Source organism: Nannobrachium achirus (assembly GCF_963921795.1).
Source record: "Nannobrachium achirus genome assembly, chromosome: 3".
NCBI lineage: Eukaryota > Metazoa > Chordata > Actinopteri > Myctophiformes > Myctophidae > Nannobrachium > Nannobrachium achirus.
The window spans coordinates 59,044,444-59,057,604 of NC_137812.1; the positions used below are offsets into that span (position 1 = coordinate 59,044,444).

The 13,161-nt window shown below is 42.8% G+C and overlaps 1 protein-coding gene and 1 long non-coding RNA gene across 2 annotated transcripts in view; both read left to right on the top strand.

Moving 5' to 3' along the window:
- The window catches only part of LOC308281328, a 106,489-nt gene extending 93,600 nt beyond the window's left edge, over nt 1-12,889 (top strand). The window contains exon 2 of the long non-coding RNA XR_013961838.1: nt 12,452-12,889. This is a non-coding gene — a long non-coding RNA (uncharacterized lncRNA). The remainder of the gene's footprint in view (nt 1-12,451) is intronic.
- On the top strand, nt 4,269-12,889 carry LOC308281327 (high-affinity choline transporter 1-like). The gene is made up of 8 exons (XM_080721482.1): nt 4,269-4,524; nt 5,150-5,263; nt 6,806-6,961; nt 8,344-8,492; nt 8,818-8,961; nt 9,730-9,883; nt 11,337-11,554; nt 11,793-12,889. The coding sequence occupies exons 1-8, from the start codon at nt 4,341-4,343 to the stop codon at nt 12,318-12,320; spliced, it is 1,647 nt and encodes a 548-aa protein (XP_080577608.1). The 5' UTR covers nt 4,269-4,340; the 3' UTR covers nt 12,321-12,889.
- Nucleotides 12,890-13,161: the final 272 nt, after the last annotated feature.

A 13,161-nucleotide genomic window follows, 5' to 3' on the forward strand; every position in this document is an offset into this window, starting at 1 on the left:
TAAAAACACATTTTTGGACACTGCTCCTACAGATTTTGCCCTAAAATCACCAAAATCACTACACAGTATGTCTACACTCATGTCATCAACATGGATCAGGAAGATTTTGGCAAAACACATTTTTGCCCTATTTGTGGAGATAAGTGACCTACGGTCGCTTATCTCCCGATTAGGGAGTCTTACTGGTTGTAATCTATTCAAGTTGTTTTCTTTCTGAGTTTGAAAGCATTCAAGATGTCACCATTCCTCCAAGGTTCAGTAGCCTAAGGGCTTTGACCCTTACAACTTTTATGGGTGCTATGCTATCGATCACAGACAAGAATGCAGATTTATAACAAGACCACGCTGACCAGGCCTGCTCTGCCGATGTGCAATTTAAACCACTGGTCCAGTCCATTTTCTCCATAGCTGTTGTTAGTGCTTCACTAGAGAAGATGTTTCATTGATCTGAATCTGATTGTATTGTACACAAAAGAAGAAGTGACAACTGACTATAGATTTTACAAGTGCACAAGGACAAGGCTGTGCAGGCTACAGAACTTGATGTAGCATTTAAAGCACCCAATGACCTTTTATAGAGATGTATAATCACACACCATACACCCTTGTCTCCTAGAGTAGGTACGCTCACAAAAGAAAAGCAGTAATCCTGGTCTCTATACTGCCTCCCCCTGGCCAGCCTGATGGAGGGGAAAGGAACTGGTCGGAATAACGTATTCCTTCCGGGGAAACTTCCCCTGTCAGGTGAAAAGAAGCGTCTTGGATTCCTCATGCATAGAAGGAAGCATGAGGTCAGTCCGTTGCTCTCGACAGGTTGGCAGAGGGAGTGGAGTGCCTAGGATTACATTAGACACCGGGTGAAAATAAATGGGTTACAAAAATTGTAGGATAAAAATAAAATAAAAAGTGAGTGAATGTCAAAATAACAATCTGGGGAAACAGCATAGCTGAAAAAGGCGACATTGAGTGGAGGATCACACACCCAATCGTCAACATCAACAACCTGATGTGATGTGAACAATGCACCAGGTCCATGAAAGTATTTAAGGAGCTTTCATGGAACAGATTGAGCCTTGAGTCCTATAGAACCTGGGCCACACTGTCTACATCAGTGTTCCTCAAAGTGGGGTCTCGGGAACTTGAGGGCGTTCCAGGGGTTCCCCAACAAAATTATAGATAGTTTAAAAGGAACCAAATGGACTGGACCCTTATATGCCTAACTCAGAGAGCGTACAAATGGAAACAAATGGACCTGTCAGAGATAAATTAACACTGATCACACAACAATGTAGATTGGCGGGTCCCAGAGATCAAAAATTGTCCTTACGCGGGTCTAATGTGTATCAAATAATGGGGGTCCTTGAAATTAAAATGGTTGAAAATCACTAGCCGTAAGAATCTTCTCTTAAATGGGGGTCGCTGGCATATCTTTTCAAATGGCGGTATGTGTCAATTTACAAAGTTTAAAAGTTTGAGAACCACTGGTCTACATCACATGATGGTGCAAGAAGAGGACCTATTGCAAAAGATTTCTTGTTGCAATTCTTTCAGCCTAAAGCATATATCACAGCCACAGGTGAGGTGAGAGATCATGTCTCTGACAGAGAAGAATTCACTGCATACCTTGTTGCAGTTGTTCAAGTTGCATCCTTGCATCTTCTTACACCAGTAACTCTCAAACCTTTTCGTGCCAAGGACCCCAAAATTGATATGCATTTGGCTGCGGACCCCCATCTGAAAATGTTTTGTGCCAGGGACCCCCAGAGGAGAGGATTTATGTAAAAAACAACAAGAAAACGAAATTATTCAAAAGTCTTTGTTATTTTTCAAACATTAAAAAATAGCAGATGTTCAAGCAAATACCGGTAGATCTGCTATTTTTGAATAGCCAAAATGGATAAAGTGGTTGAAATGACTGTGATGCTAGATTAACTAGGCCTACTTATGCTGGCCAAACCTGAGAACCAAATTGAATCATGAGAGTATTGCCTTTACCAAGTAGTAAAACCAGGCAACAAAAGGTTGGTATTGCGTGTCATATCTGTCACAGATGTATAGTGACAGCTGATGATCTTGAGGTCAAGCCATCAGATGAACTCCCACTTGATCTCATGACGTTGCTGAACTTCATCTCTGCCTCTGGTGATGCAGACAAGGAGACGAAAATCTATATTGTGACATAGTAACCCTCTGCAGTTTACAGTTTACAGTTTAGGCATTTAGCAGACGCTTTTAATCCAAAGCGATTTACAATAAGCAGATACAAAACATCACAAGATAATATGTCAGTACATCAACAGCAGTATAACAAGTGCAAATGGATATCTATCTAGAAAAAAACACAATATAATCAAAGTTCTAAAAAAAACTAAAAACAAATGCTAACTATCTTCATGTATGGTCATTGATTTTCTGTAGTGCTAAGGGTTTAGGTGGAGTCTGAAGAGGTGAGTCTTCAGTCCACGGCGAAAGCTAGCGAGTGAGTCCGTTGTTCTAAGTGCGACAGGGAGTTTATTCCACAACTTGGGGGCCAGGAGGGCAAACTGTCTCGGACGAGTGGATTTTTGCCCTGGAGTTTTTAGCGAGGGTTCTGTCAACATCCCTGTGTTGGCTGATCTAAGTGAACGGGTGGGGGTGTAGGCGTTGATCAGGTCTTGGAGGTATGGAGGAGCCATACCTTTGGCTGCTTTGAAGGTCAGCATCAGTGTTGAAGGTCAGCATCAGTGTTTTGTATTCAGTGCGGGCCGCAACCGGGAGCCAGTGGAGGCTACGGAGAAGGGGAGAGACATGTGAGAACTTAGGCTGGTTGAAGACCAGTCGTGCCGCGGCGTTTTGGATCAGTTGGAGAGGTTTAAGTGCACATGCCGGGAGACCAGTGAGGAGAGGGTTACAATAGTTAAGTTTTGATATGACAGATGTCTGAATGAGGAGCTGGGCTGCCTCCTGGGTGAGGAAGGGTCTGATTTTACGGATGTTGTAGAGTGTGAACCTACAGGATCGGGTGACTGATGCAATGTGTGCCTTGAATGATAGCTGGCTGTCCAGGACTCTGCTTGGCTATGTAGCGGTTGGATCTATGTATGTAATCATTTGTACAATACATTAGATTCTGATTTGTGTAACATTTTGTATTGTGTCAATTTAATGTTGCAGTAGACTTAAAATATTTAAGAGATGATATTTCCCATGTCAAATAACAAACGTTGACAGTGTTAGGGACGGAATAATGTTTTGAACTAAACTAAAAGAACAAGCTGATAAGCACCACCAAAAGCAGACAAAACCTACTGGTTGTCTCGTCTTTGGTGAAGGTTAGTGAATGTACTGGGCCTGCCCTGCCTATTACGTGATGCATTGTAACATCTGATATGCTGAGATATAATGCCCTGTCATTCTATTGTTTGTTAGAGAAATCTTTTACCTACGGTAGCTATCTGCCTGCATACTGAACCTTGTATGTTTTCTCTCTGACTGATTATTATTATTATTTAACCACACCGAACAGGCCAATAGGGCATGCGTTGCCCCGTGACGGAGAGAAACAACTTTTTTCTTCTGGGTTCTTTGTGTCTTTGGGTTGACTTTATTTCCAAGGTAGAGATTAACATCCAACATTAGCATTGCCAAATTGTGTACTTATTTTGTATTTGGTTAGTTGCTCTAACACTAGTATTCTAATTGCTCTCTGTACTATTCCATGACATCTGCCATGCTGTGACGAAGAGATAGTGGAAGTTGCCCAACACCATTCATCACCTCTATCACAACTGACCCCTATACTCTCAGTAGGCTAGGTCACTCTGGGGCCTTTTCCACCGGAAAAGAACCGGTTCCAGAACCAGTGCCGGTTCAACTTTCTTGGGAACCTTGGTTCGTTCTTGCGAACCGGTTTGCTTTTCCACCAGATTGAACCAGAGCCAAGGATTTGGCTCTGGAACCACAAAAACCAAGGATTTTGTGGTTCCGGTTCCGAACCAACTTTTACGGTTCGGAACCAACTCCGGTTCTCGGTGGAAAAGCACACCTCTGGTTCATCCCATAGGCAGGAGAAAGAACCGGAACCGGTTCTTTGCCGGTGGAAAAGGCCCCACATAGACCTACTGTATGACTTCAACTTGGAACTAGTGACAGACAGTGTTACCAACTAAAGAGACAAGAGAGACTGTGGCAAAATATCCGATATTATGTGTATTTAATCCCATGTTAATATATAACCTGGCAAACAGCGTGTGTTACCAACGCAAGAAGTAAATCAATAGAGGAGCTAAGGTCAATCCTGATGTAGCACCCAGCTACCAGACCTGTCAGTAATTCTGTTGATTGTCAGTGGATGGGCCATCATGGCTCTGAACATCCCCGGTCTGGTTGTGGTGATATTGTTCTATCTACTCATTCTGGGGACGGGAATCTGGGCTTCCCAAAAGGCCAGGAGGGCTGAGAAGAACTTCCATGGGGACAGGACAGAAGTGGCTGTCCTCGGAGGCAGGGATATCAACCTGATAGTGGGAATGTTCACCATGACTGGTAAGCTGGCAAACAGGCTGCACAATTTCTACGTACATGCAAAGAATAATTGGTACGTGCATATAGAGGGTATGTACATGCATAATGTGAATGGCAAATCAAGTGGCAACGTGAGTGGTAAAGTAATTATTAACGTTGTTTTTTCTGTTTGGATGTATGGGCTGTCAAGGCCAGAAAGTAGTTTTTTTTGCCACTCAGTAGGCGTTCGAGTATTACTTCCGGGTATAATGATGCCATGTGCATAATATAGATCAGTTACATGGTCATAGGGTGTGAATTTAAATGGGATAGAGAGACAGGAAACCTAGGGCAGAGAGCTATTCCACAATGTAGAATACATTTTTAGGCTTTCATGACAGCCAATTTGTAATGTGACTTGATTCAAATGTCATTCTCCCAGGTATCTATGGGTGGGTGTGGATGTGGGTGTGGGTACCGGTAGGTACAGCACCCATGTGTATGGGAGGGATGGAATATATTGGGGACATTCCGGAAATGCTGCATACTACTGTATGTTTGTATCTTTATTTTTTGGTGCTGGCTACTGTACAATTTTGTAAGGAAATACAAAGATATAGATTATAGAGCAACGTTTTCAACGTTTTCCCCACACTGACTTCTGCAGCTACATGGGTTGGAGGTGGTTTCATCCTTGGAGTGGCGGAGGCTGTCTACAGTCCTACGATGGGGTTAATATGGGCTCTTATGCCTGTTCAGTATGCTGTGTCCTTTGTAATTGGTAAGTAAAGTGCCTATAATCTTAATGAATACATAATAGATTAACAGTCTTCTTGATATACATCAACTTTAGGTTTGGGTCATCTAAAGTACACAAGTGTATCCTGACAGTTGTAAAAGGATTTTCTCACTCAGTTAATTACAACAGAAAGAGAGGGTAACTATGAAGTGCAGTTTTTCCAGTAAACTTTTTCTTCTCTTGTAACACACACATACACACACACGCACGCACGCACGCACGCACGCACGCACGCACGCACGCACGCACGCACGCACACACACACACACACACACACACACACAAACACGCACGCACGCACACACACACGTGCGTTATGTTTGTTCACAAACAGTAGATGGCATACACAACAAATCACTAACTCTGGAACTCATTGCTTCGCCCCCTTCGATAGGATGGCTTTAACTGTACAGTGGGGACCTCATGATCTGTCTTTGTGATATGTTGTTTTGTATATGGTTACGTGTTGTTATTTTTTAACAGACTTGTGAAGACAAATATCCCTTCGGGACAATAAAGATTATTATTATTATAGTAAGACGCCTCAGGGCGACATGCCAATTCTTGCATGGCCATCTGGCCAGTGATGTATATCAGACCAGTTACCCATATATGGAGACCCCTGCATGCTAGTCAACAATGTATGTCAGAACATGCGTGCCCGTATGGGCATTACCAAATATGGGCATTCCCAGATATGCCCTTAATATTGATGACATTGGGACAGGGATCTCCATATATGGGCATAAAACGGACAAGGACGTAATTAGTGTGATCAGGGAATGCTCATATATGATGGAGGTATGCTGTGAGACCCCACACATGCTTACTCAGTTATTCGTTATGTGAAAAGTCTGAAAACCCTATGATGTCTATCACATCTGACATCTTACATACAATCCCTTTTATGCCCATACATGGAGATCTCTGTCCATATATGGGCATTCCCATATGTTCTGTTAGATATGGGCTTAATATTGATGACCAGGGAGAGATCTATTATGGGCATGAAAGGGATTCTGGGGAATGGACTTCTATTTTATTCTTTATTAATTAGTATCGGATCAGTTACCCATAATCGAGGTCCCTGATACCCATATATGGAGATCCATGTATATGGAGATATGCACATATTGGTTAGATTAATATGTATAGTCTATAGGTTAGACTGACATGTATATGGGCTTAATATTGACATTAGGGATCTACATATTTGGGCATAAGGGGGTACCCTAACAGGGCATCATATAGTGATGTCACAGTGATGTCATGTCACAGTGACATCAGAGCTTGATGTCAGAGCCGCAAAATGTGTACACTCACACACACACACACACACACACACACACACACACACACACACACACACACACACACACACACACACACACACACACACACACATACACACACACACACACACACACACACACAGAGACAAGCTGTGACATTTCCCATGGTAAACTGCAACCTTCGGTCGCAATTATTAGGCTATGTAATGATTATTTCTTCATAATCTACTAGGTGGCCTATTCTTTGCCAAGCCAATGAGGGACAAGAAGTATATTACTATGATGGACCCGTTTCAGAGGAAATATGGAGAAGTATTCACTGGTGCCCTGGTACTCCCTTCCCTGCTAATTGATGTGCTGTGGGTTGCCTGCACTCTATCTGGTCTAGGTAAAGATGAATTCCACTTGCCTATCTTCACGGTAACCTAAAAGTCAATTAGCCTATACATTTATTTAGAATTATACATTTATTGTCCAAATGTAGACATGTATGTGTTTGCTTGTATGCACTGTTCTGTCACTGACAATGATGAAGGCTAGATCTAGACAGACAAAAACATTCTGTTGCTATCTTTCTTGTATCATGCCAAATCATATTGGGCAGCAGTGGCTCAGGAGCCTGTTTGAAACCTGCTTCATCCTGACTTTATGTCGAAGTATCCTTAAGCAAAACACTGACTTAATTCCACCGATGAGCAGGTTGAAAGCCTACCTTGCATCGATGCCTCCACTGTCGCTGTTTTTCTTGTGTCATGTCACATTTGAACAGAATAATAGCTAATAGGTTTGCATAGGAAAAGGTACATACAGTTCACTGGTCAACTAAAGGATAGATAGACACCACAAAAAAAGTCTTATCAGCTTGTTTACATTTCCCTATTGTCCCTATTTAAAATCATATTACATTGAATGACAGACAAATAAAACACAGTACTATGCAGAAAAATATAATAGACAACTTGAAGCAGTGCTCTTCCGAGCACAGGTCTCCGCCAGGGCAGATGTCCTGGTGGCCAATGTGAAAACAAAAATCAAACCTCGGTTCGAAGTGGAGCGGTGAATTTGAGCAGTTCCAGGTAAAAATATATATATATATAATTGAACTCAAGTGTCCATGGCATGAGTAATCAATTTGAAAAAAGTCAACTCAATCTGAGTTCCCAGAGGTAATTTCTTCCGCCACTAGGTGGCGAAAACAGTTCAAACTCAACCAGATAGTTGTGGGACACTGGACACACATTGTTGTGGGACACTGGACACACATTGCTGCTCATAGCGGAGCTGTGCTTCACACCGCTCCAAAAATGTGGCATGTGTTCTTCGCCAGTCTTAGGCCTTTCATGGCAATCGGACGCTGCATGCATGATTTGAGGCATTGTGTTCCAAAAATGTTTTTTGCTAAAGTCTACCTGCTGCTGGTGCTATAACAGGCCAATGTGAAAAGGGTGGCATTTCTTCCTCTGCCTAGTGCAGGGGTCTTCAACATTTCTTTGTGAGAGCAATTAAACAGGCATTGTTGCTTATTGGGCAGAAAGTAGATTTAGGTCTGAAGTTACAGGGCTGACATTAGGATCAGAGTCCTCTGAGGTGCATAATAGTGTTTTGAGAATTTGATGATGGTACCAGGCTGTTCCAGATCTGCAGGTTGGTATGGCTGTCTCCTAGCCTAGTTGTCTCCACTGTTGGTGTGTGAAAGTGTGGTTCGATAAAAGTGGTATTTTACTTTAAAAAGTTTCACATGCATGCTGTCCTTCTTTATTATCGTTACAGGGGCAACCATGAGCGTAATTCTGGACTTGCCTTTCTCTTACTCTATATGGATCTCCTCAACAATCGCCATTGTCTACACACTGTTAGGAGGCCTTTATTCTGTGGCCTACACTGATGTTATCCAGATGTCACTAGTATTTGTCTGTATGGTGAGTAAACATATCAGTATGCATAAACATACCACAGTCAACTGAAGTTCATCTTTCAATTCAATCTATTAAAAATCTTCATGTTTTGTACTATTTTATTGAATTAGATGGCCTTTTTTTAAATGCATGATGAAAATCATTGTGGACCAACAACAACAAAGCATAATACTGCATTCTCCTTGTGAGAGTATGAGGAATTAAACTCAAATCTTTCAATATAGCACCACACAGACACACCTTCCAATAATTGACAATTAAGTTGCAATGTATTGTATTTAGTTCTGTGTCATTCTCACCGTGGTGTCCTTTATATCTTTCTGTCCAGTGGTTGTGTGTCCCATTTCTTCTGACCAATCCCATATCCATCGGCATAGTACAGACAGCGTTTAACCACACTTACCAGGCACCCTGGGTGGGCACTTTGCAGCTGGACCAAGCCTGGAAGTGGATTGATGACTTCTTACTGCTGGTGAGGTGATGAAAGTTCATCTATCAAAATACCTGGTTCAAACTGTATTTTAGAATCATTCTCAGCGTTTGTTTTAACTGACACTATGATGTTCTTCCTCAAGACCTTTTAATGTTGGATCGTTTGACCGAATAAACGTTTACTTGGTCAAATGCTAGATAGATATTTTCAAATCTACAGGGACTGATGATCCACTGTTGGATTTGTTATGATAAAATCAGTCATAAAATCACATTGCGTTATTTACGGTCGAAACTAAAAAGCATGATGTGGTTACGAGCTGTGCAACCTTTGCAACAGTTCTATATCTTCTGTGGTCAGCACTTAAATTTATAATTTACAATTTAGCGACGCAAAATGCCTAAACTTAATAGCAAGTAGGTAATACATCAATACATTTAAGAAAAGTGTAGATGGAACAAGCACCTTATTATAAAAAATACAATCTAAATTATGTGTATGGTCATTGAGGGTAGGCAAGTGCTACGGTAAGTGCTATAAGGTGGAGTCTGAATAGGTGAGTCTTCAGACCATGGCGGAAGCTAGGGAGTGAGTCTGCCATTAGTGCAACAGGGGGGTTTATTCTACAGTTTGCGGGCCAGGAGGGCAAAGAGACTAGGGGGATGAGTGGATTGTTGTCCTGACTACTGGTGTGTGCTCCTGTTCCATTATTTGCCTCATTTAGGTGTTACGCATGAATTCATAATCAGGCTCAGCAACACCCACAATTAATGTTATTACCCTCCTCTTTCCTGTCCTGTGTCCCAGGGTATGGGCAGCATGGGATTCCAATCCTTCCACCAGAGGACGCTGTCTGCCTCCTCCTCAAACAAGGCCCAGCTGACCTGCTTCACTGCTGCTCTTGTCATTGTCATAGTTGGAATCCCTTCTGTGCTGGTTGGGGCTGTTGCTGTCTCCACAGGTAGGAAACGGGTCAACAAGGACAGATTTTAACTTTTAACATCATGGCTGAGGATATTTATTGTCTCTGCCAGGCCTGGTCGAGACTATTACTGTCTGTCCATATGGGTGCGTGCGTTGTTCCGTCTGTCCGTGGACCGATGTGAAACTGTGCACACACAATCCCTGGATGCCAGGGCAGAACCTCTGCCTCAAATCTTTCACATCGGCCTGTTATAGCGCCACCAAGAGGCCCATTGTTTCTAAACCTTTTTTTGAGCGGTGGTCACAACGCTCCTATATGTGGCCGTGTGTGTGGGTCTGTCTGTCTGTCTGTCTGTCTGTATGCGTGTCTGTCTGTATGGTGTATGTAGCCTGTATGTAGTACCTTTTGTGACCACACATGTTAAGGGAGGGGCGCTGTTGTTCAGGCCAGGCCAGGCCAGACACCCACCCACCCACACACACACACACACACACACACACACACACACAATATATATATATTTGTTTTGCTGTTGCGCAGCCTCCACGACCACCGCTCAGTTCACACGGGTGTGATTTTTTTATATTACTCCAACAGATTTTGTCCAAACATTATCTCTATAGTCGTGTCATCAACACTGATCTGTCTGATTTGTCCTATTCCATCCTGATTGGCTAAGATTGTTCGCTTAATTTTGCAGGAGTTGTTCGCTTGGAACAAAATGCCTTAAATCACGAACCACTATAATGAATTCCGAACATTGCTGGCCCACAGCCGACCTGGCCTGGCAGAGACCTATGCTCCAAGGAGCACTTTTTGTAGCTCTCAATCATTCTATTTTGTAGGGGAAAGAAAATTTGAAAATGACTACATTCCAAAGAGATTCCTTTCTTTCTTTCTTTCTTTCTTTCTTTCTTCCTTTCTTTCTCCACAAATCCAACTGAATAAGACTATATTTAGGATCAGTGTTTGTGAACATGTACATCAGGGTTCCCCAATAGGCGGCCCGCGGGCCATTTGCGGCCCACGGGGGGCTACTGTCTGGCCCCCACCAACCCCAGTAATAATGGTGGTATAAGAGCAGCAACAACACTAGTATATCGTCGTTGTCGGGTGGAAATCTCGTATCTCCAAATTTGTACGTTCTTTCTCAAATCATACAAGGCCGTCGCACAAAAGTAGTGAAAACAGCAGATCTACAAGCACACAACGCCTCGCAACTGTTTTCACTAGTTTAAAATGATACATTCAAAACGAACGGTTTTTGGACATAAAAGATTTTCACCCGACAACGACGAAAACTGTCGCTGGAGTAGTGGGAACGCCACCGTCGCCCCCTGCAATGTTGTGGCCCTCAGCTTGGCACCCTAGACATAATACGGCCCTTGGGGAAAACTAATTGGGGAACCCTGATGTACATTTTAGACAGAAATATAACCTCCAAACCAGTCTATGTGGTTCATGTGACTGTTATTCCTCTGTGGTGCAGACTGGAACATGACACAGTATGGGCCTCTATCTCCATATGAGCGGGGAGAGGGGAGTTTTGTTCTCCCCCTGGCCTTGCAACACCTCACCCCATCTTACATCTCCATCATTGGGATTGGTGCTGTAGCTGCTGCTGTCATGTCCTCTGCAGACTCTGGCCTGCTGTCAGGGACATCTGTCTTTTCCTCCAACATCTATAAGAACATCCTCAGGAAACAGGTGAGGCATAGAGAAGAAGCGTGCGTGTGAGTTTGGTTCCCTATATATGATAGGATGTGATAAATATGTATGAAGATACTTTGCCGATGTCCTGTCATTCTATTGTGAGGAGGACGTGACAATAGAACTCACATTAGAACAACATTTTTTGTGTTAAATATAGGTAAAGTTGCCCTTTAAAATGTACAGATGTGTAAGTACATTTCCCTCTCTCTTCTCTCCTTACCCTGTGTGCCAGGCATCAGACCGTGAGATGATGTGGGTGATCCGTATCTCAGTAGTGGTGATAGGTGTAACCGCCACACTTCTAACACTCTACTACAGCAACAGCGTTCTGGTGCTCTGGATCCTTGGAGCAGACTTGGCCTATACCCTCCTCTTCCCCCAGCTGGTTTGTGTCCTCTTCTTCAGTGTGTCAAATGGTTACGGGGCGTCCCTGGCTTACCTGGTTGGGGTGGCAATGAGAATTCTGACTGGAGAGAAGGCTTTAGGTCTTCCAGTTATCGTCCCGCTTCCAGGTTGCAAGCTAAAGGACGGTGTTTATGTCCAGCAGTCCCCTGTCAGGACTATCTGCATGCTCACCACCTTTGTGGCCATCTTGATTTTCTCTCTACTGGCTTCTTTCATGTTCAACCATGGCCTGCTACCTGAGAGGTGGGACTTGCTCAAGGTAAAGAAAAAGAAAGTCCCAGAGTGTGTCAAACAGGATAATGATGAGAATGAACAGAGAGATGAGTCGCAGGCCATTCTGGAGTCTAGATTATAGCTCACGTTCTGTCCGGGCAAATGATCCCTTATCGCACTTTTATTTGCGTTTGATACATTGATGTAATCTTTTGTATTCTAAACGTCTAAAATGAAACTTTACTACGCTTACATTTGATAGAATTTCAATAGAATTCCCTTATTATGCTATGCTGATGTATATACTGCTGATTTTTTCATATTCATATTTCTGTGCATTTGACTCCCTCATAGCCAGACTCCGGGGCACTTTGATTCACTGGCAAAGTCCTAACTGCCTGCCACATCATCCTGTTTAAAGACATGTCAACCTTCATCCATTTAGAAAATAATAATAATAATAATAATTCACCAGAGGTTCCTTGAATATTCTTTTTTAGAACATGAAAGTTTCCCTTATATTATATTTTTGTATTCCTCCTTCTGTTTACAAGTCTATTCTTCTCCCCTCAGGGCTGGTGCACGTGTGGGTGGGCAGGTGTTTGGGTTTGTTTTGTTTTATTGTGTTTCTTGTATTGTTATTCTTGCATGTTACCGCATGTCCTGTATTTTAAAATGGAAAAAACACAATAAAAACATGAAAAAAACTGAGGAGGTTATTCATTCTTTAGTTGTCCATGCTATAGAGCACTACAGTCTTTTCTAATGCATGCCACAGATTGTTATGCACGCTTTTAATGCAGTGTCATGTTGTACTTCACTAGACCCTCTTGTTCCAGGCTCTGGGTATTTCCAGTCATTCCACCAGAGGTCACTGTCTACCTTCAAGTCCTAGCTGCCGCCTGCTGTCTCAATGCTGCTCTTGTCACGTCTCAGTGGGAATCCCCTTGGTGCAGGTTGGGGCTGTTGCCAACAGGTCAATA

Coding starts and splice junctions, on each gene's coding strand:
- LOC308281327 (XM_080721482.1), top strand. CDS start 4,341: ATGGCTCTGAACATCCCCGGTCTGGTTGTGGTGATATTGTTCTATCTA. Junction 8,493..8,817: donor CACTAGTATTTGTCTGTATG/GTGAGTAAACAT, acceptor CTTTCTGTCCAG/TGGTTGTGTGTCCCATTTCT. Junction 8,962..9,729: donor TTGATGACTTCTTACTGCTG/GTGAGGTGATGA, acceptor CCTGTGTCCCAG/GGTATGGGCAGCATGGGATT.